Source organism: Trachemys scripta, chromosome 8 (genome assembly GCF_013100865.1).
Source record: "Trachemys scripta elegans isolate TJP31775 chromosome 8, CAS_Tse_1.0, whole genome shotgun sequence".
Lineage (NCBI taxonomy): Eukaryota > Metazoa > Chordata > Testudines > Emydidae > Trachemys > Trachemys scripta.
This window is the reverse complement of record NC_048305.1, coordinates 28893263-28919943: the sequence shown is the minus strand read 5'-3', so window position 1 is coordinate 28919943 and position 26681 is coordinate 28893263. Positions and strand designations below refer to the sequence as shown.

Sequence of the window (26681 nt, the reverse complement as noted above, 5' to 3'; positions counted from 1 at the left end):
GTAGTCCAAGCTGTACCCTTTGTTTCACTCTTGGCTCTGCAGTAGTAGAGAAACAGACATGGAAAGGTGAAAGAGCACATGCAGCTGATCTTGGTAATGTATCAGACCTATCTTCTGGGTTTTAAAGGAAGGATGCAGCGGCACTCTGGCAGGAGAGTGACCAGGGTCAAGGGAAGGATAATATCTATAGTTCTGCTTAAACTTTAGAAAGGAGTGGGAGGGTTGTTTTAAAATAATAAAGAGGGTTTATTAGGCCTGTTGTTACACAGCTGGAAAGGAAAGGCTTTTCTGATGTAGGAAAGACAAGGAAGAGATGTATAGTTTTCTTTGTTTAGTAGTAGCTGTTTCTATCTAGTGGTGTTAGCAGTCAACATTTTGACACACAGGTAGTTATTTTATGAAATACACTACACACAGTGTTAACTCGTATTCTTGCAGTCTAAATGACTTGACCAAAGATGGCCAGTTTAGTAGAGGCAATGTTAATTGGAATTAGGACACAGACCATGTCTACACTACAGTGCATATGCCAACATAGCCCTCTACTGTAGAGGCAGGTATCACACAATGACAGTTTTTCTGCTTGTGTAGGAAAACCACTTCCCTAGACAATATTAGCTATGCTGACAGAAGCACTCTTCTGTCTGCATTGCTGACGAAGCCCCCAGTGTAGATACAGCTGAGCAATGATAATCAAGGGTGTGGTTTTTCACACCCCTGACCAACATAGCTACATCAGTGTACATTTTAAATGTAGACCAAGACTCATTCTTCATTTTGCTGTCCTCTTACTATGTAACTTTGAGTAAATCACTTAACGTCTTCATGCGTCCATTGGTCCACCTGTATTTAAAAAAAAATACAGTAATACTTTTATCCTAGATGTTGTGAAACTTGATAATTTATAAACAGAGTTCATATCAACTCAAGTAAAGCACTCAGTATTCTTGTGTTCCTTCCTTTCTCCCCAGTAAATTTGTTCCTCATCTACTGAATGAGTGTAAACATGTAAAGGATAAAAATTCACTTGCAAAGCAGACTAATAGCTCTAATTATTTGAAGATTTTTCATTTATTTCAAATCCCTATTTACATGTGTCAAGCCAGCTTCCCCACTCTGAACTTTAGGGTACAGATGTGGGGGCCTGCATGAAAACTTCTAAGCTTAACTACCAGCTTAGATCTGGTCCGCTGCCACCACTCCCAATGTGCTAATTCCCTTCGCTGGGTAGCCTTGAGAGACTCTTCACCAATTCCCTGGTGAATACAGATCCAAACCCCTTGGATCTTAAAACAAGGAGAAATTAACCATCCCCCTCCTTTCTCCCACAAACTCCTGGTGGATCAGGATCCAACCCCCTTGGATCTAAAACAAGGAAAAATCAATCAGGTTCTTAAAAAGAAGGCTTTTAATTAAAGAAAAAAGGTAAAAATCATCTCTGTAAAATCAGGATGGAAAATAACTTTACAGGGTAATCAAACTTAAAGAGCCCAGAGGACCCGCCTCTAGCCTTAGGTTCAAAGTTACAGCAAACAGAGGTAAATACCCTAGTAAAAGGTACATTTACAAGTTGAGAAAACAAAGATAAAACTAACACGCCTTGCCTGGCTGTTTACTTACAAGTTTGAAATATGAGAGACTTGTTCAGAAAGATTTGGAGAGCCTGGATTGATGTCTGGTCCCTCTTAGTCCCAAGAGCAAACTCTCCCCCCAAAAAAGAGCACAAACAAAAGCCTTCCCCCGACCAAGATTTGAAAGTATCTTGTCCCCCTATTGGTCCTTTGGGTCAGGTGTCAGCCAGGTTACCTGAGCTTCTTAACCCTTTACAGGTAAAAGGATTTTGGAGTCTCTGGCCAGGAGGGATTTTATAGTATTGTACACAGGAGGGTTGTTACCCTTCCCTTTATAGTTATGACAACATGAATGCCGTCTTTGCTGGAGATAGCTGACAGTGTATCAGAACAATTAAAATATTGCTTATAATTAGTTTACATTATTTTCAAATGCAAAGTCTGAGTGCTTGAATCTTAGTCATTGGGGAAAACTCCGCAATCTTGTTAATCAGGTTTGGCAGATCACTTGACTTTCTAGTTATGTGCCTTTCATTCCTGAAAAATCAGGCAAATGACAGAATAATTGCTAATTATTATAAGCTTAAGGGCAAGTCTACACTTAAAATCCTGCTGCTGTAACACTTCAGTGAAGATACTACCATGCCGGGCGATGGGGGAGCTTCTACCATCAGCGTAGTTAATCCAATTCTGCAAAAGGTGGTACCTGTGTCGATGGGAGATGGTTAGGTTGGTATAATTGTGTCGCTCAGGGTGTGGATTTTTCACAGCCCTGAGTGATGTAGTTATACCAACATAAGTTTGTAGTGTAGACCTGGCCTCGCTTAAATTTTTTTTATCTTTTTTGGACGAGTGCAGCTTAACTCATATTGGAAACACAATTACAAATAAATGAAAAATACTTTTGCATGTCTGAAGCAATCTTTTTATTAGGTGTATTGACCAGTAAGAAACTTAGCCATTTCTAGCTTTCTCACTTCAATGGTGGCCACTATGTCTAGAGTAACGGAATTTAAGATTGATGAGGTGGGTAAGGTAATATCTTTGTCCCTTTCACCAACAAAAGTTGGTCCAATAAATCTTTCAGGCTACACAGAGCAATTCTTCAGGTCTGGGGAAGTTATTCAGGCTTGGTGCACACTAGAAAATTAGGTCAATTTAACTACCTTATTTCACATCTGAGTGGCATAGTTAAGCTGACCTAAGTCCCCATGTAGATAGCACCAAGTCGATGGAAGAATTCTTCTGTAAATCTAGCTACTACCTTTCAGGGAGGTGGATTAACTATGTTGTGATAAATGAGTGGGGGGATAGCTCCCTTTTGTGGACACCCAGCCTGCCAGTTGTCCACAATCCCTCATGGTAGCTGTTCTCTACTTGATTTACTTGTAAAGGGTTAAAAAGTCTGACTGCATGCATAGGTAAAGGGAAGTGAGTGGACACCTGGCCAAAAGAGCCAATGGGAAGGCTAGAACTTTTTAAATTGAAACAAGACTCCCCTTTTGCTGTCTGTTGTTGTTCGGAGAGAGGGGACAGAGAGCAGGAACAGGGCTGAACTATGCTGTAGGAAGCTTTAAAAACCAGGTATGAAAAAATCATCAAATTATACCTCGAACCTACTTATCTGAAACCCCATATATGTAAGTAGATCAGGGAATGTCAAGGAAGATGCAAATAGATTTATTTCTTTTATTTCTGTAAAGCTTGTGAATTTTTCTGTGTTAACCCCAGGTGCTTTTGTTTTGCTTGTAACCTTTAAGCTGAACCTCAAGAGAGCTGTCTTGATGCTTAATTTCTGTAATTGTTTTTTTTAAGATCTAGTAAAAAGCCTAAGTTCCAGATGTATTGTCTTTCTTTTTTATAAAATTTACCTTTTTTTAAGAACAGGATTGGATTTTTGTGTCCTTATGAGGTTTGTGCATATGTTTAATTAGCTGGTGGCAACAGCTGATTTCCTCTGTTTTTCTTTCTCAGTTCTTCCCCGGAGGGGGGGGTGAAAGGGCTTGAGGGTACCCCACAGGAAGGAATTCCCAAGTGCGCCTTTCTGAGATCTCAAAAGGGGTGTGGTTTTTTTTTGTTTTTGCATTTGAGTGGTGGCAGCATCTACCCGTCCAAGGTCAGAGAGAAGCTGTAACATTGGGAGTTTAATACAAGCCTGGAGTGGCCAGTATTAATTTTTAGAATCCTTGTGGGCCCCCACCTTCTGCACTCGAAGTGCCAGAGTGGGGAATCAGCCTTGACATATGCTGATGGAAGAATCCCTCCTATCAGTGTAGGTAGTGTCTACACTGTGCTGCTGTAGTGTTCTAAATGTAGACAAGCTCTCAGAATGTCAATTAGGGCAGGTCTGCACTACAGCAGGGATCGACTCTCTGAGATTGATCCACCGGCGATCGATTTAGCGGGTCTAGTAAGGACCCGCCAAATCGACTGCAGATCGCTCTCCAGTTGACCCCTGTACTCTACTCCCAATGAGAAGAGTAAGGTAAATCGACAGGAGATTTTTCTCCCATCAACCCCCCGACGGTGTAGACCCTGGGGTAACTCGACCTAAGGTACATTGACTCCAGCTATGTGAATACGTGAGTTGTGTAGTGTAGGTCGACTTACCGCGGTAGTGTAGATTAGCCTTTAATACAAGGTGGAAAGGATTGTTAAGCATAAGGAGTTACCACATGTTGGAAGAGACCATTCAAGATGAAGTTGGCAATTAACAGCTCTGCAGTCATAGCACAAAGGAGGATTAGTGGGTTACAGATTGCTGTAATGAGATGTAAATCCAGTGTCTCTATTCACACCAGGATTTTTAGTATCTATCACAGAGGTGGGCAAACTGCAGCCTACCGTCCTGCCCGGCCCTTGAGCTCCTGGCCAGGGAGGCTAGCCCCTGGCCCCTCCTCTGCTGTCCTCCCTCCCCCGCAGCCTCACCTTGCTGTGCTGCCAGCACTCTGGACCGCAGGGCTGTGAGCTCCTGTTGGGCAGCGCAGCTGTGAGAGCCACCAGCCTGCCCCAGTGCTCTAGACTGCACAGCAGCGTGGCTGGCTCCAGCCAGGCGGTGCAGCTGCCAGTCCTGGTGGAGCAGCATGGTAAGAGGGTGGGGAACAAGGGGTTTGGCTAGGGGGTGGGGTTCCACCGGGGCAGTTAGGGGCAGGGGCTCCTGGGAGCGGACAGTAGGAGACAATGAGCGGGGGGGGGGGGGTTGGATGGGTCAGGGGTTTTGACGGGGACAATCAGGGGCCAGGAAGTGGGAGGGGGTGGGGGCAGGCTGCTTGGGGAGGCACAGCCCTCCGTACCCAGACCTCCATACAGTTTCGGAACAACGCTGTGGCCCTCAGGCCAAAAAGTTTGCCCACCCCAATCTAGCACAAGGATGAATTTAAGCTCCCAGGCTCATTTTTTGGGAGGTGTTATGCAGTTTTCCCATGAGAATGAGGACTGAGAAGCCAGACATGGAGCGATGACTTTGTGGTGTTTGTCCCAGGTGAGAGGGTGTTTTTACCTTTTTCTCATGTGTCTGTGCAAGCTCCTTTGAGAAGGTAGGTATAGTCTAGCTTCAGCTGCAAAACAGTGGTGGGAGTGGCTAATACACTGGGTGATGTGGGCAGGGAGGGAAGAAGAGGCAGGCTGAGCAAGGCAAGGGTCCGGTCTGGGGTCCTTCTCAGCTGCTGCCAGGGCACCTCCCCCAAGCAGTGGGATCTACATGTCATTGCTGCTTCCAGCCCCTGCTGAGCCAAGCCTTGGAGCCAGCAGAAGCTATGTCTACACTGCAAAACTTGGCCAAACTTACACCAGCCTATGGCCATCAGAGTTATTAAATCGTTTGTGGGTGTGCACTGTGGCTCTTTGTGTCAGTGGGGCACGTCCTCACCAGGAGCACTTGTACTGATTGTATTGTCAGTGTGGGACATTGCGGGATGGGTCCTGACAGCTAGTAAAGTGAACATAAGTAATGTCCATATTGACACTGCATCAACCTAACACAGTAGCGTGCCGCAAGGCTGCTCAGGAAGGTGGTGTTACTAAACCACCAGAGACAGGCTCTTGCGTTGGCATTTGGCAGGAGACAACTTTAAGTGAGGACACGTCCACAGCTAGGTCAATGTGAGGCAACTTATATCGCCCTTCCCCTGTAGTGTAGACCAGGCCAGAGCAGCGGGGGCAGGGGCAGTAGCCAGGGGCGGGGGAGCCTATCCTGTGTGGGAAGGGAGCCAGCACAAAGAGCACAGGCACATCTCCTAGGAGGGTAGCTACTCCTCTTCCACCCCTTCCACTCAGCCTCTTAAAGGGCCAGCACCAGTTCGCCTCGCTGTCCCCTCAGCTGCGTTGCGGGGGAGGGGCTCCCCCGGAAATGCCTGACTCCTTACACAAGCCTGGGCAGAGGCGAGAGAGAAAGATGAGCGGGCCGCGGCAGGAACAGGCGACGCCAGGGGGCGGGGGAGCTGGAAGAGGCGGCGGTCTGTGATTGGTCGGCGGTGGGTGGGGTGAGCGGTGCTGTTCTCGCGGCAGGGGGGGGAGCTGGGGCGCCGAGGCCGCGCTGCCTGTTGGGAGCCGTAGGCAAAGCCTGCTTGCTTGCCCCGACGTCCTGCATCTCCCATCGTGCCACGCGCACAGAAGGCGGAAAAAGGAGGGTGGCGCGGGGCATGCTGGGCGCTGTAGGTAGAGAACGGCTCCTAGGCGCCTAACAGACTGCGGCTCCCATCGTTCCTTGCGCGGGACCCCGGGGCCGGGGCGGAGAGGGCAGCGCTGCGGCAGCGGCGATCGAGGCGGGCGGACTCGAAGCTGAGGAGCCGCTGAGACTCCCTCCCTCCCCATTGTGTGGAGCCCTAGAGCGGCAGCGGCTCCCCGGTGCCGGCCGCCATCTTGTGCTGCTGGGAGCCCAGTGGGGCACCCTGAGCTCAGGCCACGAAGGTGGAGTGCGAGTGGGGCCGCCCCTCCCTTCCCAACTGCCTGGGCCCTCTTCCCTCGCCTCAAGGCCCTGCCGCGGCAGAGTAGCCTCTGAATGTAAGGAGGACCTGCCTCGAGAGAGCGGCTTCCCCTCCGCCGCTACCCCCTGCCGCAGGCCTGCCGCCTCACCCGTCTAGAGCCAGCTACACCCCGCTCTGTAGGTGCTGCTAGCAGGAGCACACTCCTCTTCGCCCATAGCCTACGTAGGTCCTGCCACCGGAACAGGAGCAGCCCCACAGAGAGGGAAGCCGTGTTCACCCCAGCAGGACGTGCGCTGTCCTAGAACTGATGCCACCATCCCCTAGAGGAGGCGGGTCCTCCTAACGGAGCCCTGCCCGGACCCCAAGGGCCAGGTCCTTGCCTCTCTACTCCACCCAGCCTAACCTAGGGAGAAGACATTTTTTTCTCGCCCCGACGCTTGTGCCTCTTCCCCTGAACTAGACAAATAGATCAGGCGCTGCTGCTATCCCAGACCTTGAGGAGACGCCCACTGACTTTGAACTGCTGCTCTCTATCACCCACGAGCCCAACGCCCCAGATCAGGAGATAGAGACTCAGCCCTGACAAGCTGCTGACACTTCCCGCCCCATCAGGAGACAGAGAGAAAAGACCCATCCAGAGGTGCGGCTCCTGCTCCTCGCACCACCGATATCAGGAGAGACCGCTACACCGAGCTACTACAACTGCAAAGACATGAAGATCAAGGATGCCAAGAAACCATGTAAGCCTGGGTGTAATTACACACACACATTTTGGGTTAGGAAGGAAGAGGCATTTATTTTCCATACATAAAATTTATTTATTTATTGGGTGGGTTGGAAAAACTGGTGTAAAATCGGGCTCCCTTTCTTCAAATTGATCTTGCTTATAAGTGCAGAAGTTTTCTGGTTTATGTGAATCTCTTCAGCTCTTGGCTGGCTGAGTTCTGAAATCATGTTTCTTTATCAACCAGAGTTAATCATGTTTTTTAAATATATGGGAGGCTCCTGCGATGGGAGCTACATAAGTAGTTACATAATAAAGTGTTTCTGATGGGAGGGCTTTTTACAGGTGGAAGGAAGGACAGGCATTACGTTTTGAGGGGATGAGGGGCATGAAACTTTATTCTGTTAATAACCTGGAGGTTTCATCAGTGTATCCAAGTTGTCAAGCAATTGCATGTCAGGGGCCAGTCAGTTACCTGGATATTCTTGTGCCTTATAAAGCTTCTTGAAGGTAGGGTGGGGGGGACACAGAAGGGGAACCATATTGTAAAAAATAAATCAGTGTTACAAGGTGACTTTTTTAAGTACTCCTTTCACAAGTGCAGTCCTAATGATATTTCTTACACTTACTACTGTTCACTATTGTTTATATTGTGGTAGCACCTAGAGGCCACAGTTGGGGCTAAAACCTCTGTTATGCTAGGTACTAGACACCCATGATCTAGAAAAGATAGTCTTTGCCCTCGCAGAACTTTAAGGCTTTTGGGTAGCACTCATCACCATAGCATATGAACTTATGAGGTGTAGGTGAGTAGTAGTATTCCCATGTTATGAATGAACAAAGAAGGTACTGAAAAATTGCCCAGGGTCACTAAGAAGGTCTCTCTGAGCTGGAAGCAGAATCCACCTATTTTGAGTCCCCATCTATAGATTATCCTTCTTTTTTCTGTTGATCAAATTTAAGAAATATCACATGCTGAAATGTATTACTTAAAACTAACACAGTTAAAGTTTGCAAACCCAAACAGCCTGACCTTTTCCTGTTTGTGACGTTCATTCACTTATTTAAAGTTGCCGTCTTATGTGGGTGTTTGTTTCCCTCCTAGAAAAGCTTAATGGTTGAAAAATTATATAGTAAATGTCAGCACCCTACTGCTTGAACAGCCATGTGATAAAACACCATTAAATGTGCACATCATGGAAGAAATATTAGGCTGAAGAAGGGAGGTTATAAACATAAAATTCATTTAAGTTAAGAAAAATATTTGTTTTCTTAATCTTTTTCTAGTGCATAAAATAAGTGTTAAGTACCCCATATTGTAGTGTTGAAAACCCTGAACTCCTGTAAGCTTCAGTGGAAATGAAGGTTGCTGAATACACTGCAGAATTGTTCTCAAGTGAACAGTACATTTGTACTGATTTTTAGAAAATGTCTTCTGAACAGAGCGTTTTCTTCTAATGCTGTCTCCAAACAAACAGTTTTAGGGGGTGCTGTCAGTCTCTATGGTAATGGGCTACACATCTATAGTAGATCAATATTTTAAAACAATGCTAGTCTGATTGCACATAACTGGTATGAACTGTTAATTTCAGTAGCACCTCTGAGTTGCACAAGTGCTGTAGGGGATCATCAGTGACACTGTTAAGACTTGTCACTAACAATTGAAACTATTTGAACATGAGAATTAACAATTTTAGCTCTGTAACTTCAAAGCTTCATACATATTTAATCAATGAATTTTTAGTTTGGCCTGAAGATACTCTTCATTTTATAACAGATAACTAGTGAATTTATTAGCACTCATGGCCAAAAGGGAAAAACACAGTGACAATCTAAGCTGTTAATTTTTTTCCTGGTCATACAAATATATAGGGTATCCTAAAAAAGTGTACATATACAATGTGCCACTTTAGTTGCTGATACCTGAACAGGCAACAATAGTTTCAGTTTTTTTAAAGTGGACGTTGGAACCATTTTCCAACCCTTACTCATATGAGTTACCCAATCAAAGTCAATGGAACAACTGTTAGGTGTAAGGAGTAGGTACATGAATAAGGGCTTGAGAATTGGGCCAACAGTATCAGATTTATCCAAATACTTTATAACTAGACAGTAAGTATCAGTATTCAGTAAATATTGGGGGCAGAGGGGAATATGTCAGTACATAACTATGTTTTACTGAGAAAATAGCGCGTGGGGGAAGCCTAAGTCTTGCTTATGAAAGGAAATGCGCCTGTTGCTAACAGATATCAGTAGTGACTGGAAGCAAAATACGGTTAAAAAGCGTTAAGAACAAGTGTAGACAATATGGAACCATGTTCAACAAAATTGAAGAAAGCATGGTTGCAATGGGTAAATTTCCTAGTGTAAATGGGGCTATAATAAAATACTGGCACCCCAGTTAGTCCTCTGCAGCTTTAACAATGATGTTATGGATTCTAAGAAATGCCCCCATTTTTTTTTTTGCTTTAAAAAAATAAAACAAAAATTCTCTCTATTCTTAGTACTAGTGTATCTCCACTGATGGTAGAGACCGTCAAAGTGAAGCCTCGTTCTCTCAGAGAAAATGGTGGCCTCTGACAGCATTATTTTCTCTGAGGGCAACTAAGCTTCACACTTACGTTTTCTAGTGGAATGCAATGACCATTTTGAAGATACATCTTCGCTAAAGATACTTGTAACCCCACTTTGAAAACATTGGGAGATGGCAACTGTCATGGAAGAGGTAAATTCTTTGTGGAAATTGTTGCAGAAGAAATATTGTCCATCTGCCTCAGCTGAAGAAGAAACTTTCAGCAATGGAGAATAATGTCAAAACATAACTAATACTAAAAAGGTATTTTACAAAATTATGTGTTGTACCACATCTGCGCAACAAGGAAAGCAGGAGTGAATATGAGGAGCTGTAGTTAGAGGGAAAACTGTGTGTGCAGGGGAACGTAGGGGACATGGCTGGCCAGTACACTCTGACTTTGTACTGCTGTAGAGTGAGGTAACACAGTCAGTAGGCTGGTGAATGAGGCTCTAAAACTTAATTTTTTTTTTAAAGAACACCCCCAAAAGAGCATGTACCCACCTTGTTTCCAGGTTATGTATGAAATTTATAGTAATTTAAAAAACAAGGACTTTGCTAATTAAGTTTGTGCTTTCAATAAATAAAAATGTTAACTTATGGAAATGCATGGTTAAGGCACCCAAAGAAAACCTTAACGAAACAATGAGGATGGCGGGGAGGGAATGAAGTCTCTCTAAAAAATCAGTTTAATCTAACATACTACAAAAACATGCACTAATTGTAATTGAATGATTAAGGATGATTTTACTATAGGGCAGAGTTAGGCACCCAAACAACCTTAACATGTTTGGATTTCATAAACTGCACATTTCCATACCTTAAATTTAATCTCAACTTTGTATTTTCTGTATTTGTATTCTTGTTTGGGGAATAATTACAAGGTCCATGTAACTTTTTTTTATCCTTCAAGTAACGTTATGTACTCTCTCTTTTAATTCCAAATTAATTTTGTATTTTTAATCACAGGTTTCTGGTACCAGGTACAATATTTTATTTTTCTTGTGGTGGCATCTGTAAGTCTGAGTCAGGTTGTGGCTCTTGTGTGCCAAGCACTGTCTGAACATAACAGTCTTTGCCCCAGAGAGCTCACAGTCTAAAAGACAAGTTATAAATTGGCTGAAATAAGGAGTGAGGGAGGATACCATGACAATAGTAATATATTTTAGTTTGGATTAGCTATATCTATAACTTGTAGGTATAATAAGACTAAAGAATAACAGTAGTCATAACTTGGCATCTGCCTAGCTATTGCTAGATGGCAACTTTTCTTTACCACAGCAGAGGTGATTTTTGGAGGCATTTGAAAGAAAGAATGGTAGTTGCTGTACAGATTTAGAAAAACTATTCAAATTCCTATAGGGCAGTATGAGAGGGCATGTGAAGGTGTTTGTGGGCAAATGCAACACAAGTAACTTCTGTAAGTTATTGGTTGAAAGATTTTCTTATGCCTGATGTTACTAAGACAACTATATCATGACATTCTTAGTCACAACTGATTCTCATTTGACTGAGAAGCTGGTAATGAATGGGAAGGGGCTTCTTTTCTTTTCTTTACGTAAGAAGAAAGTATTTCTTGGTAGCAGGCATTAGTACATTCTGTTTAATCACAAAACCAGAGAAGTAATTTAAGAGCTAGAAAGATACAGTTCTTGGAAAGACTGAAGAAATAGATTTTTGTAGAAGATAACATGGTGTGTGACATTAAACTGTCATCCATTTTCTGTTTTACAGGCTTAACTTTGATTACTATAGACAAGTTTCAGGTTAATATTTTTCCTGACACTGAACTGCCTTTTGTAGGTGCTCGATTTAAACTCTGAACGGTAAGATTACTACCTTTCAACACTCAGCTGGAGGGGATAGCATCTGACACACCTACTAGTCAAAGTTCTTATTTGTGAGGAAGGTTGTTTACAAGTCCAAATGTGGCAAGTTTGGGGACACTTACAGCAAAATATTAGTTTGTTAGAGAGCTGCTGAAATAATATAAATTTTCATATATTGTAAGTGATAAAATTTTCAGTGTTTAAGAACTGCAAGTAAGTTAATTCATACACTAATGTAATGTGTATAAGATTTATATTAGATATAAATGTTGCTACCAAACCATACTGTTGATGCAACTTAATTTAGAACTCAAATTCTGTGGCATGTAGTTTTCATATACATGTGGACATTCGTTTACATTCTGTTGGGAGAGAAACAAGATCAAAGTTCAATATGTATGCTTTTACTGTTTTTCTGTTATGTGACTCAGAAGAGTTAGTTCAAATCTGTGTTTTTCCAACTACTTTCTCAAGAGTGTTTCTTCCAATTCATCTTTTTTTCCCCAACAGTTAGATTATATATACAAATTGTACTATTGATATTTGCCTAAAACTTAACCTGTAAATAATCAAGAGTTTAAAAACAGGTGAAAAACTAGCTAGTCTACTAGCTGATTAAACTGAAGTATATGCTTATGCATTTGCTTTAGTGCAATCTGGTTAGGAATAAGATTTGGGTTAGTTTTGATTACAAACAAAACCTATTTACCTAACAAGATCTGTGCTAGAAGTCCTATTTTTAGAGATGAGTTAAATTAGATTATGTGATATTGTACAGGTGTTTTGTAAAGTGCTCTTGCATTGTTGGCTAATTGAAATTGAGATTTTCATGCTGTTGCATGAAATTTTGCATTTTCATGTTTAAAATGTTGGTGCTGTATATGTCTGAGGCAGTACCTTAACTATCATTTCCTGATATTTGCAAGTTTCCTTTCTTCTAACATTCACCTTACTTTGTGGGAGAGACCTTAACTGAGCATTGCTTGGCTTTCTAATGAAGTCCAACACCCAAGAATATTACAGGAGTAGAAGACATTGTTTTGCAGCAGCCCTGTGCAGTCAGTCTTCAAGACCTAATCTCATGGGCTAAGAACAGCTTGCTTCCTCTTTTTTTCTGTCAACTGCTTCCAAATGTATTGGGCCCTTGTCAGTGGGGGAGACACCTAGGAAGGACAAGTACAAGGTATATTCTGTGAGGACAACAGCTGAAATCTGTTATCTCATTTCCAAATGGCTCAGGGGAAGAATAGAGAAATCAGAAAAGGCAAGAATGCTCTCCTTCCCCCCACTAGATCTTAGGGTTGGAAGCTTTCCCCAGCCAGGCATAGTTCTACAACCATTACACTTCCAGCATGGTGTTGAGGGGTTGTTCTCAGTCAACTCCTTGGTCTTGCGATCATACTGCCATCAGTCTGTCCCTAGCCCACTCATCCAAAGAAAAAGTCATGGCCCATGCTGAATGTGAAAATGGCACTCAAAGAATGCCCTTGTATGTCCCAAGTCCAAAGCACTGTATATGCTGTATCAAACCACTCTCAAAGGCGAGAAGGCCTCAAAATTAACTCCCTTGATGAATCAGGTAGAACATAAGGTGAAAAGAAAATCTCCATTTCAGAGCATGCCCCGTTTCAGAGATGGATCAACATCTTGTGTAGAGAGGTCATAGACCTTGTATAAGGAAATATACAAACTAGATGTGAAATCCTCAGCCGGTGTCATAACTGGTCCAAAGGTGGTGATGCAAGCAGGAAGTAGTGCCCGGAGCTTGAGCAAACTGTATCTAAATAGTGTTAGAACCAGAACTTCTCTTATTGCCATCCTTATGTTAATCTTGCTGATTGATCAGCACCCACAGCGAGATTCTGTGAAGGGGAAATGTATATGTGCTTACCTGTATTTTTTCACATAATAAAGATACACATATGGAGCCCACCTTAGGCAACTTCTACTGAGTGAGGGATTCAAGAGTGAGAAAAAATTACAAAGACTCTCTCTGCTCTTGTTACTGCTCTGCACACTATTTTTTAAACTAGTACAGTGGTATGGAAATTATCTCAACTAGTTGGCCCTTCAGGAGTAGGGTTTGTTTTGGTGTTTTGTTTTTTTAACAGTCTGGTTCTAGCTCTAGCCTGCTTACAGCTCTAGAGACCTATTGTAGACTTGGTAAACCTGGATACATTTTCCTATTTTGTCACTGTCAAGGTCACCTGAAAAATAACAGGTTGTGCACAGCTGGCTCCTACAGTGCCCTGCATATAACCCACTTAGTAAGAAAGCAAAATGCTGTTGTTTTTCCTGGGAAAAATTTCATATAAACTAAATTATTATGGTTTATATAACCAAGAAACCTCTTTGAAAAAGGTTCTCACCTACGTTTCTTAGTTCTACTATAAATAGTGAACTAGTGGCATTTTGCATGTTAAATGCAGTAAAACAACCTCCCTATGTTAAGGTTGCAACCTTTTCACAAATAAAAGAAATTTTTCAAATTTCTTTTAAAACCTGTTGGCCAGAACTAACTTAACTATGTGCTAGGGTTCTATCATCTTCTGACATGAGGCAGAAGCAAAAAATCTGATCCTTCTCTAAATTCTGTAATTTGGTGTCAAGAATACCCTCCTTCCAATAGTGAGCAGTTACCCCCAAAAGAAAGCTGTATTGGATAACACTGGCATAAAAATATGCTCCAAGTTGAAAAATGGGAAGTTTTTCATCTTGAGCTGGCTTTCTCTGTTTCCCTCAACTGTTTTTGTTTGTTTTTGTTTTGTGCCTGTTTTTTATTGGGTATCCAAGAAGCATAAATTTGTTCCTGTAAATCAGGTTAAAGTTCCAAAGACTGGTAGGTGTCTAACTTCATAAATTAGTCCCGGGCCTCTCTCCACAAACTTTAAACATTAACAGCTGAAATCAGAAGTATCTACTGTGCAGATGCAGGGGATTCTTTCACAATTATTGGGTGACAAACAAGCAAAAGAACATGTCTTAATTACATAATATCTCCATAGAGCAGAAAGGATCCTTTGTATTTTGTTTAAAGTCCCAATTACATATTTACTGAATGGATTAAAACAGCTCCCAAGGACTCTTTCTGGTTTATTGGGTAGATAAAATTTCCCCTTTCTAGTCTTCACTTGAGTGAAGAGCTACTGGCTAATAAAATGAGAAACCTTTTAAAATCTGTAGTAGAGCTGCAAATCAAGCATGCATCTATATGTTAAAATTAAAAAATTCTTCATGTGTATCGAAAGTTATGGACTCATGAGTCTACGGTTCCATAGGCGGTTACCTGCTCACTTATTTTTTCTTTGAGATGCCAAAGAACATGGTACCTGATAAGTGAACTGCTAGGTGGAGACAGTTACTAGCAAAATGAAACTGAGTTCAATTTTTTTTATTGGATATCTTAAAGAAATAGATATTTAAACATTCAGAGCTATTAATACTACAGAAACCATTGCTAGACTAGTACTAAAATTAGTTGCAATATACTGAAACATTACCTTAAAAACATGGTGCTAGCTTCTTGGAGAAAGGTCCAACAAAAATTCAGCTTCACAGATGAAAATTACTTGTAGAACATCTGTGTGGGAGGTCAGGGAGTGGGAGGAATCCTTTCTCCCAATGTCCAACCGTTTATAGGAACTTTCTACTTCCAAGTGCAAGTATTGGCCCTCATGTAGATTATTACCATTTAAAAAAAAAATCATTTGTGTTTTGGCTGGTTCTCTTCCTGTCTTGTACATACCCTAACATCTGGTACTGTTCTATGAGAATCCATTTCTCCAGATCTACAGCAACTCTTACGTTCCTTTTCCCTTCCCAAGTTTTGCATGGATGTCCATTAAAACATGCCATTAATGATCTTACATATATAAACAGCTTGAGGCAAGCGTTGACTAATTTGCTATACAGATACTCCCCGGGTTATGCAAACTCGACTTATGCAAATCCGCATTTACTGAAAAAGTTCTGTAAGCTTTTTTGTTTTGTTTGCGTAATTGTCGGGTATATGTTCTCGACGTACGCAAAATTCGACTTACACAAGGCGTTCCGGAACAGAACACTTGTGTAAGTCTGGGAAACGTCTGTAGTATCTATTCAGTTATCTCCATACCACCACCACTAATAATCTGATACAATTTGAAATTAAATTTTGGACAGGTTGGACATATTCATTCTCTTCCTCCTCCTTCCCCCCCGCCCCCCCCCCCGAATCCTGCACCAGTGTTCTGTATAATCTGGATCTGAATTGAGTTTAAGAACAAGAGCTTGTTCTGAGTAGGTTCGGAAAAAATAATTGGCTAATTGTCCCATTCGGCATGCACTTGGAGAAATAAATGTGAGATTCCAAGTTTGGTATTCAGGAGGTCCAGCTGGGAAGTCAGATGTTTCTAAAACCAGAGAATTATTTTATGATATTTGTTGAGATTTGTGTCATTGAAGTTAAATCACTGAAGAAAATTGACTTGTCTCCTGTCCTTCCCTACACCCCCACACATTCACTCTGTGTTTGTTTAGGTATGAAGGTAGAAAGACTTTGACTTCTGGGTTTAATAGCCTGGTCCCAGTCACAGTAGTCAACAGGTTTATCTATAGCTAATATGGAGTGATGATTATCACCTTTTGCTGCAGTTCTGCTGGGTTTTAAAGCAAAGGACAATTGAGCCAATTTCTTCCTATTTAAAGATTTTTTTTAATTTTATTTTTACTTCAAGGTATGTTCAGTTTTAATCACAATTGGCCTCTGTAGCATTTCTTCCTTTCCTCCCACCTTTTTAAATGATGCAATATCAACCCAAAGATATGGTACTGTGTTAAAATAGTTTGCAGCAGTGTAGGAGACATGGAGAATCTCTTTGGTCCACACCTTTTGTGAAAGACATACATGTCAGAGATAGAGAGAACACTCTTAGAATAGGAAATATTAGGCTGTGAACTTCAAATATAGTAACAGACCGTGCAACAAGCTCTTTTAAGAGCTGGTGGAAGTGTCATTTTCGGACTTACTTTGGGCTAGATTTGAAATCTATTTATTGGAGATTTAGGGATAACATCAGTTGTGTCACAATAAATGGGAATATATTAGATGAAACTACACACCATCCTCTCCAACACAGAGTTCTGTAAACTGATTTTACTAGATGCCTGCATATGCCAGTTGTGATCTTGACCTATTATATATGGCTTAGGCTTCTACAATGAAAATCATCTTTTTGCACACTGTCACTTCAAACATCTGCAGGGAAGGAAATGTGATTGAGACAAAATACCAGTATTTCAGTAGCCCTGGAAGTGTTTCTTAACAAAGATGACTTCTGTTTTCATACAAGAAATTCCCTTTTTTGAGAAAAAGGTAAAGAAACACTAGCTGGAACCCAAACTCAGTAACATTCAATATCTTGCATATTTTTTTAATACACATACTTGGCACTAGTATTCTGCAATTTCCAAGAGCTATACAACCATTCCTTTTTCACCACCAGGAATTAGCTATCTTGGTTCTATTGTACTTTCTTCAGAAATCAGTTGAAAAGTGCCTATTTCTCAAAATAATTATTAAATGTATTATATGGTCAGGAGAAAATGGTTCTTGGAAAATTTTAGGTAAACTTCCTCTTTAAAAGGCTGTGGGGAGTAAAATACAGTACATCTATTCGAGCATTGTGTTAGTGGATTTGAATTAGCTTAGGAGACCACATGAAGTCGGGAGGAGAGGAATAAGTTACTTTGTATTTTGGTTTTAACATTTTACGAAGATATCTTCAAAGTAGTGGCTAATAACTTTACTTTTTTTTCTTATCTGGTTCCAAACTTTAAATTCTTCCTCTCCCTAGCATTGATGAAAACAAAAAGCATTAATTTTCCTAGTTCAGAGTATTCAGTCTTTGTAATATCAATTTAAGTGATGTCAGTTTGGCTTTTTAACAATGTTAATGGAATACTTTTTCCATCTCCACAGCTTTTCCATGGTTTGGCATGGACATTGGGGGAACACTGGTGAAACTTGCATATTTCGAACCTATTGATATCACTGCAGAAGAGGAGCAGGAGGAAGTTGAAAGCTTGAAGAGCATCCGCAAATATTTGACTTCCAATATAGCCTATGGATCCACTGGCATTCGAGATGTCCACCTTGAACTGAAAGACTTGACGCTTTTTGGCCGAAGGGGAAACTTGCACTTTATTCGATTCCCAACTCATGACTTGCCTACTTTTATCCAAATGGGAAGAAATAAAAACTTTTCAACACTACACACGGTGCTTTGTGCCACTGGAGGCGGTGCTTATAAGTTTGAAGAAGATTTTCGCACAGTAGGTAGCCTACCTTCCCTAGTACTGTAGTCTTTGTTTAAAAAAACAAACAAACAAAAAATTGGTCACAGCTATTTTATCAGTAGAAGATAGGCAGTGTCTTTCTGGACAATCTTTTCATGCCTTTGACATGCAAAGGCAAGTAACTACTCACTTGTTAAATGCAGTAACCTCAGAAATAGTCTTCCTGGCTTGTTCTATTGGTGGTATTAATAATCAGATTATATTTTTTTAAAAAGGAAGATGAGATTTGGCATTAGTAATATGGATCTGGTTGAAAAATCTTAATTAAAAGATTACATTAATGAGTTGAGACATCTAGGTACTAAGTACGATACTTTTTTTTTTTTTTTTAAATATAAAATGTCCTTTTTCTATTATTAGTGTTTCTGTATTAGGAAACATTTTGAGATTAAACACTGACGGAAGTCAGGTAGACTGCAGGTTAGATTTCTTACAATCCTTGAAGTAGTGGTTAAGTTAAATAGGGCATTGTTTAAATTTTTAAGTAGTCATGAATTTTTCTTTTTTGTTATCTTACAAATGAGCATGTTGCCTTTTAAAGTACACAGGTTTGCAAATGTGATTTTTGACTAATAAAATACTTTGGTATTTTTGGGTGTTTGCTAACTGCTGTTGGTCTGAAATGAGCCAAAAAAAGCTAATTTTTGAACAATGGCTTAAAGCATAAGTGCATGGAAAGCTAACATCATCCATCTTTAGTAGTGTGCTTATGGGCTTACTTAAATGTCCAGCATACTTAGTTCATGAACTGTTAATTTTGTTCTTTCCTTTTTCACAGATTGGAAACCTCCAGTTGCACAAACTGGATGAGCTTGACTGCCTTGTCAAAGGCCTGTTGTATATAGACTCTGTCAGTTTCAATGGCCAGGCAGAGTGCTATTACTTTGAAAATGCCTCAGAACCGGAAAGATGCCAAAAGATGCCTTTTAATCTGGATGACCCATACCCATTATTGGTTGTAAACATTGGTTCAGGAGTCAGTATTTTAGCAGTCCATTCCAAAGACAGCTATAAAAGAGTGACTGGAACAAGGTAGTGATATGAAATCTTAAGTTATGATTCTTGTATGGAATAATGACCCTAATATTTTCTTAAGCTTTCAAATAACTTCTTTGCAGGTCTTTTCCATTTGATAAACTGATTTCATGTCCTGTTTAATTACCAGCAGTATTAACTGTAAGCTATCTCCATGGCTCTAATAAGGCAATATAGGTTTTTTTTCTACTGTGCGGTCTGCAACAGGAGACTAATATCATCAGTAGTGTGCGGTTTTAGGTTTAACATTTTTTTTGATTATACAGCATTATTCCAATGTGCTCATATTTCTTCTGCTCTACTGGAGAAAAATGAGAAAGCGTTCACTGAAGTGATACAGAAAGAGGAACAAGGACCTGAAGCCAATGATCAGATGTGGGTGCTTCTGGGCATCCTCATCTGAGTTTGCCTTCCCACTGGCACTTTAATACTCACACCTATTTCACTTACCTATTGCAAGTATGAATGTTGGTACCTTAATTTAGGTGCACCTTAAATTCTCGAAACAGCAAAAACACATTTATTTTTAAACCGTTTACTTAACTTTGCAGCTCAAAATCTTATTATATTTGTGAACATTTAAGCTGACACCCATGTAAATGTTGTTGCCATGATTCACAACTGATGACTTTGCTAAGCAATACCAAGTTGTGAGCAAGAAAGCAGACAAAACAGTATTGTAATTGAAGGAATGCGTTTATAGATTATTTAGTTGCACAGTATGAGAGTGCTGTTTAAAAGTCATTCTTTTCCTCTTTCATTAGTTTAGGTGGAGGGACATTTCTGGGTTTATGCAGTTTATTGACTGGCTGTGAAAGTTTTGAAGAAGCTCTTGAAATGGCATCCAAAGGGGACAGTACACATGCTGATAAGCTTGTCCGGGACATTTATGGAGGGGACTATGAACGTTTTGCCTTGCCAGGATGGGCAGTAGCCTCTAGGTAAGCAAGACACTCGCTTATTTAACTAAATTAAGGCTCCGTATCTCTCATGGAAGTCACGGATTCCGTGACTTCTGCAGTGGCCGGTGAGGCTGGCTCTGGGGCTGCCCAAGCAGATCAGGCAGCCCCTGGGCCAGTCACACTGACCGCTGCTGGTGCAGTTTGGATGTGGAAAGGGGCTGGGGATTGGGGTACGGGGCAGCACTTACTTTGGGGTGTGAGGGGGGGTCCTCCCCAGAAGTGGTAGGCATGTCCCTACAGCTACTAGGCAGAGGGACAGGGGGCTCTCTGCACCGCCCCTGCGTGGTTGCCAGCCAATGGGAGCTGCAGTGCTGCAGCTTGTGGCGGGGGCAGCACGTGGAGTCCTCTTGGCCTTCCCTCCCCCTTGGAGCTGCAGGGACATACCGGCCACTTCTGGGGAGCTGCGTGGAGCCAGATAGGGAGCCTGCCAGCCCCACCAACCCTCCTGCCACCAGCAACAGTCCCGGGCCATGCGCTGCTGCTTGTTTTCCCTTCTCTCTCCCCCCCCCCCGCCCCCAGCATCAGCGGGGTCCCAGGTAATCCCCCCAGAGCACCTGTGGCCCCCCGGCCCAAGTTTTAGTTAGGGGTATATAGTACAAGTCATGGACAGGTCACAGGCCTGTGATTTTTTTTTTTTTTTTTTTTTTTTTCCGCTGCCCTTGACCTGTCCTTGACTTTTAGTAAAAATACCTGTGACTAAAACGTAGTCTTACCTCCTCGTTAACAGTTCATTATAGTTGTCACCTTTTACTTGTCTATTAAGACTAAGGTGTTAAGATTTTAAGAAACCTGTGTTCAGTATCTATTAGCAGAATAGTTTTTACTAATTGAAATAGTCTTACTATTTCAATTAAATTACTTTTGTGTTTAAAAATATATAAAGCTAACCTTTCTGAACATTTTGAAATCAGATAGTAGTAGTTGATTACTAGGTAGAAAGAATGCCAAAGCAGTCCCATTCTATGTAATATTTTATTCCTGAAAAACTAAAAAACAGCAAGTGTAGATTTAAAAAAAAGAAAAGTTCCTGCATAGACTATGCACAGGTCAAAGGGTAGTCAGGCATAGAAAGAGGAAATAAAAATTAATGAAAATGTTTGTCAAACCTTTTTAGTGGCTGTTTGGGTTTTTTGAGAGCATTGTTTAATCTGACAACTTTCTTCTCCATTTTACAACAGCTCTTCCTGTCTGGGCTTTATTTCCTCACTTTGATACCTTTTTAGGTTAACCAGTCAGGTACCTAGGCAAAGCATTTTGATTTAACCACTGTTTTCAGTTATACAGCATTTCAGAAGCATTCACCAGGCACCAGATGAATTAGTGTAGTTTTGAATATGCTTATATTTTTATACTTGCTGTCTAATGGACATTGAAAAGCTCTTCAGTTGGGAAAATATTTTTGGTGATCTTATTGTAGTCATTGGTTTAATTTACCCACCAAATCTAGTACAAGCTGTCATAGTTTAAGAATAGCCAAAACTGTTGAAGATCAGGATTCCAGCTACCTGCATATAGTGTGCTTGTCACTAATAAGTGCGAACACATGGAGGCATGTCTTCAACTTTAAAAGTTCTAGGTTCCTACAAATTAATTACAACGGTTTGTTAGCTCTAAGAGCTGAGATCCTCCACTTGAATACTGGAATGAAAAGTAGTCCTCATGGTTTATTTTTGATTTTTATTCTTCCTTGAGAGCTTCCCTCTGTTAAACCTTCAGATCAACTACTTTATTTATTCAGTCATTCATATTGCAATTATTTCCTTAGCTTCTGTCAAACACAGTTGCTAGTCTATCACAAGATTTCATAATTGCAAAGTAGTCTTAGGCTTGTCTCAGGATAGTGGGTAATTATGCCACCAGCAAATTTTGAGAATTGGGCAGTCCTCCAATGGCAGAAGGCTAATATTTTACTCTGCTCACTGTTCAGCTTGCTCATTAGTTGGAGGCTAATGGAGCAGCATCCATGTTCTTGGAAGCAGGAATGATGAAACTGGAGAATAAGAATAACATAAACTTAAAGCTAGCATTTAGTCTGAACAAATAATGGGTTTATCAGTCCTGCTGGAAGTAAAAAGATGACTGTTTCTATGATTGCATGCATTTCTTTTTCTTTAAATAGGTTCTGTCCCTCCCCAGGGAGATCTTACTTCTGATTTTTCTTACTTGCCCTCAGTTGGGGGCAAAGAGAAGAGAGAATCTGTTAGTAAAGAAGACCTGTATACCTTTTCTACCCACTTTTTCCCTCCTTCTGAAACTACTAGTGTCTTTAATTTCAGAGGGGCTTGGGATGGGGAACAGCGCTGTTAATTCCACGTCCCCCCCCCCCCCCGCTTTGCTTCAGCCACTCCATATGAGCAGGGTGAGGGTTCTTGTGTCTTCTGTCAGAAAGAGACCACAGGCTGTGATTAGGCAAAACACTGAGTAGGTATATGAGCTGAAGTTGCTTGCTTTATGTAGGGCCAGCAGCAGGGCAGAATTCCTAAGCCCCAGGAAAATTAGAATTGTTGCAGCATCAGTAAACTTGTATGATTCTTATGATTATGTAGTCACTTTAAATCCCCTGGGCTATTTTATTATACTTGAAATTTTTGTTTGGTTATCTTTTTCTCAATGGCACCTAAAGGCAAGAATGAAGCAAAATAGCTTTGTTTAGTGAAGAAGTAAGGCTGACTTTTCAGAAGCTGCAGAATACATCAGTCAGGGCTCAGAATTATCTTTACTTGTTCTGGCTAGTGCTGTGGACTCATCTTGTTTAGCTGTGATTTAAGCTGTTCCTTCATGGAATTCTGTAGGGTAATCAGAAAGATTTAACTCATAGGGACTTATTGCCTTAAAATGTTTGGAGGAAGTATATTTCTTTTTAAGGAATGGATGCAGATACATACCTAAGACTCCACAATCTCAGTGGTCAAATTACTATGTTCGATGATCATTTGAAAAGGGAGTCAGTTAAGACTGAGGATAAACAGAAGTTATAATTTCCACTACAGCATGGAAACTGTACTCTAAACTTGTTGTAAGCACAAATGTATCACTTTGTATTGTTTTTTCTCTCTCCAGTTTTGGGAATATGATCTACAAAGAGAAGAGAGAATCTGTTAGTAAAGAAGACCTGGCTAGAGCTACACTGGTCACGATCACCAATAATATTGGGTCTATAGCACGGATGTGTGCAGTAAATGAGGTAAACGATTTTAGTCAGAGGGTGAGCTGGGGGAGGGGAATCAAAAAATTTCATGTGTGTAGTGTGGTGGCTTTCAGTCATTGAGAGGACAAGTAGTATAATACTTTTCATTTCAAGTCCTTTATCAAATTCCTAGCTGAGGCAGTTTGGTTCTGTTAACTTGGCATCAGGTCAGAATACTTTTAGTACTTTTTTGGGAAGGTTCATAAGGCTTGAGAATTCACTTTGTAGTGGCAAATAAAACGTTTTTTTCTGATTAACAGAGATGGTGAAAAGGCTTTGTTTTTTGCTGAATTTAAGCATAATTTTTTTAAGTTATGCTTCTAATTATTTCCAAATTAATATTTGAAATGTTAATTTATGTGAAATTGGTGTTCTCTTCCTGAGTTTGCATGGAAATAGCTCCATCTTCTCTCCTGCTTCTCAGAACTTTGCCAGATAGCATCAGGATAAACTTGAGGTTCATTTTCATTATGGGTACTTAAAGCTCCATACAGCAGTGGACAGCCAAGAAGCTTTGATCAACACAGGAAGACACTGAAACTAGTAGTAAAAGGACCAAATGTGGCAGCTGAGGTATACAGTAGTGGAAACCCATCTCCCCTCCCAGCAAGCTCTGGATGAGGAGAGGAAACCTTTTTCCAACTTCAGCAATTGAGCTACAGTGGAGATTCCTAAATAGTCACCTACTAGCCAGAAGCCTGTGCGAAATATGGACCGTGCCTGGAGTCTTCCAGGACAGCACTATTAAAAATCCATGGACCTTTACTTTCCACCATAGGAGGTGGGCAAGATGGGTTTTGCATTTGGATGTTATGTTTAACATCACAGTTGGCGATCCCCTTCCCTCTTCTTTCATATCTGCCCCTGGCTAGTAAGGTGTGGTGTGTGGCTTTGGGTTTTTTTTGTTTTTCTCGCAAGCCTTAGTATAATCTATGAAGGGGTTAAAGTTGAGAGTACATACCAGTAACGTAATGCTAAAGTACATTACAGGAATGTTGTCATTATCCTACAAGCATAGTGAACCTAGGAATGTCAAGTTATTATACCTTAAGGTAAAGGAATAAATAGCTGAGGCATCAAAATCAACCTTAATTGTATTTAGATTTTTCCTACCTCTGTCCAGTATTAACACTATGTAATTACCATAATATTTTTATTAAAACGGTCTGTGGTCTGAGATTAACATAGTTTATAGAGAAATGTAGATTTTATTTTTCCTGCACATCATTGTAGAGCAGAATAAGGTTGTTTGGGTGCTTTAACTGCATTTCTGTACCTTTAAATTATGAACTTGTCTGCTCCTCCTGCACCTTTATCTTGACAAGTGTCAGTCCTTTGAGTATAGATAGTGGCTCTCCTACTGCACAAGTTTCTGGAACAATTTGGATGTAAATATTCGCAGTCATTTGTTAGAACTTTAGTAAAGCATACTTGTGTTTTTTAATTCTCAGACTCTTCAGTTATTGGAGCTTAATCTTGCTATCAGTGAGTGTCAGCTTTATTTTCAACTTTAATGTCCCCATAACTGGAAAATGCAATGAAAATTTTGAAAAAATTCTTAAACTACACAAAATTAAAAGTACATATTAAATGTCAACTCTGGAGTCTCACTTCTAATTGACTTATACCGTGCATTCATTAACAGCTGAAGAAGAAATGAACATATGGAATGTCTCATTGTCTTCGGCTTCTTTACAGTGCTGCCTTGTTGCATATGGATCAAGCAGCATTGTACAGGGCTATGAAGGCATTAAGTCTTGCTCTACCAAGAATAAGTATGTTTGATTTAGTTGGACTTTTAGTTAGGCTATATCAGTGGTTTGAAATCCTCAGTAGTTTTTCTGTAAGAGTCTCGATCTTTTGTTTTAAGGGTCTGTACACTTCCCCTCTACTCTGAAGCGTTCATTATTTAAACCTTTTTGTGACAACCTGTTTTCTTCTTGTCCTAGCTTGTTAAAGCCACACTGGACAGTGAAGAAACTTGTCATAACACTCGTACTGTTTTCTTTCCTTTTTCAGAAAATAAACAGAGTTGTCTTTGTTGGTAACTTTTTGCGTGTGAACACTTTGTCAATGAAGCTTCTTGCCTATGCACTGGATTACTGGTCAAAAGGCCAGCTGAAGGCCTTGTTCCTAGAACATGAGGTAAGCGAAGGACACTTACATGTACATATGTGTTGTGCCTTATCCTTAATCCCCAATACCTATTTTAAATGACCGCATAACCGTAGTATCCAGTCACCTTGCAAATATTTATAAAACACTCACAGTAGTATCACTTTTGTCTTATTCTTCCTAGCCTATAGAGAAATAGCTGGTTTTGTGTAGGTGGTTGAGAGTATCTATAAAGAAATAGAAGGTAAGATAAGTCCAAGGAATGGATTTTGACTTTACTTGTGAAAGAGTTAATTCTGTGGTAATTTTCTTGCATCAATGAATTCTGGAGTCTGCTTCTATCTTCTGTATTAATAAGCCACATCCTGTGCGTGGACCATTACATTGCTCTGATGGAACAGCTATTACAGCATATCACAGTTATGGAGGGGGAGCAGTAGCTAGTGCCACTCCCATACGGGGACTTTGAATGGGATGCCAACACAGAGGAAGGCATCAGAATATGTTTTGCTTTGCTTTCTACCAGAGGAAGCATTTCAGGGTATCTGGCTTCAGCCACACGGTTTCAATTTTTGAAACTTATCTAGGCATTAATACATAAATCAAAGTAGCCAGGTGTCTCTTATTCAAATGGGGCAGTCTTCTGGTCAGTTAAATTAAATAGGCATTTTGCCACGGGAGCTACTAGCTTTTAGAGGGATTCAAATAGTTATTGACTGTCTTAATTTGAGGGCAAATTTTCTCAGGAGTTGAAGATGTAAGGGAATAAGGTTCAGTTGCAGTGCTTCCCTGTTTCAGCCTGCATCATCTCAGTTTTTACAAGGTTCAGGTTTAACAAACTATTTTTAATCCAGATGTTTCAGTGAGGTATTGAAAATTCTGGAAGATGTAGAGCTGGGTGTAATCTACATATCACAGGCACTTCAACTCAGATTGTCTCAACCATTCTCCCAACAGTTTCTCATGTATCTATTTCATGTGGGGTTAGGATCTGGTATTTTGGGACTCTAGGTAAGGGTCAGGAAGAAATAATTGCTTATATCAGTTCTCTGGGTTCAGTCTGAAGGGGGGGGAGGGTCCCAGGAGAAGGACTTCAGGGGTTTCCTTTCATCCTGTACGTTCTAGGGGACAATACAGGGATATTTGTTTGTCCCCAACTGCTGCAGAGAGGTCCAACAGAATGAATATGGATATTCTTTCCTTGTCTATGGGTGGAATATTACCTACTAGTACCTTGCTGAAGCCTAAAGCCCACCTGAGGGATATAGGATGCTGGCAGCTCAAAGTGCCATTGTGTATTTTTTGCTGCTCTTGATTAGCTTGCTTTCATATCTTGAAAGGTTAGAAGCCACCCTGACTTCTAATTCTTCCACAACTGATACTTGCAGTTAATGGTCCAAATTCTTGGGAAGGCATTTGTCTACC

General features: G+C 40.9%; 1 protein-coding gene across 4 annotated transcripts in view; it reads left to right on the top strand.

Moving 5' to 3' along the window:
• The first annotated feature begins 6220 nt into the window (after window positions 1-6220).
• PANK3 (pantothenate kinase 3) overlaps window positions 6221-26681 on the top strand; it is a 35470-nt gene continuing 15009 nt past the window's right edge. For 2 of the 4 annotated variants that reach the window (XM_034778702.1, XM_034778701.1), the window contains exons 1-6: window positions 6221-7236; window positions 17581-17933; window positions 18736-18989; window positions 19757-19933; window positions 23015-23138; window positions 25161-25286. In XM_034778702.1, coding sequence (XP_034634593.1) covers window positions 7209-7236; window positions 17581-17933; window positions 18736-18989; window positions 19757-19933; window positions 23015-23138; window positions 25161-25286 — 1062 coding nt within the window. In that variant the 5' untranslated portion in view covers window positions 6221-7208. Of the gene's footprint in view, window positions 7237-17580; window positions 17938-18735; window positions 18990-19756; window positions 19934-23014; window positions 23139-25160; window positions 25287-26681 lie in introns of those variants that run through there. The other 2 variants (XM_034778703.1, XM_034778704.1) reach the window with 2 other exon arrangements.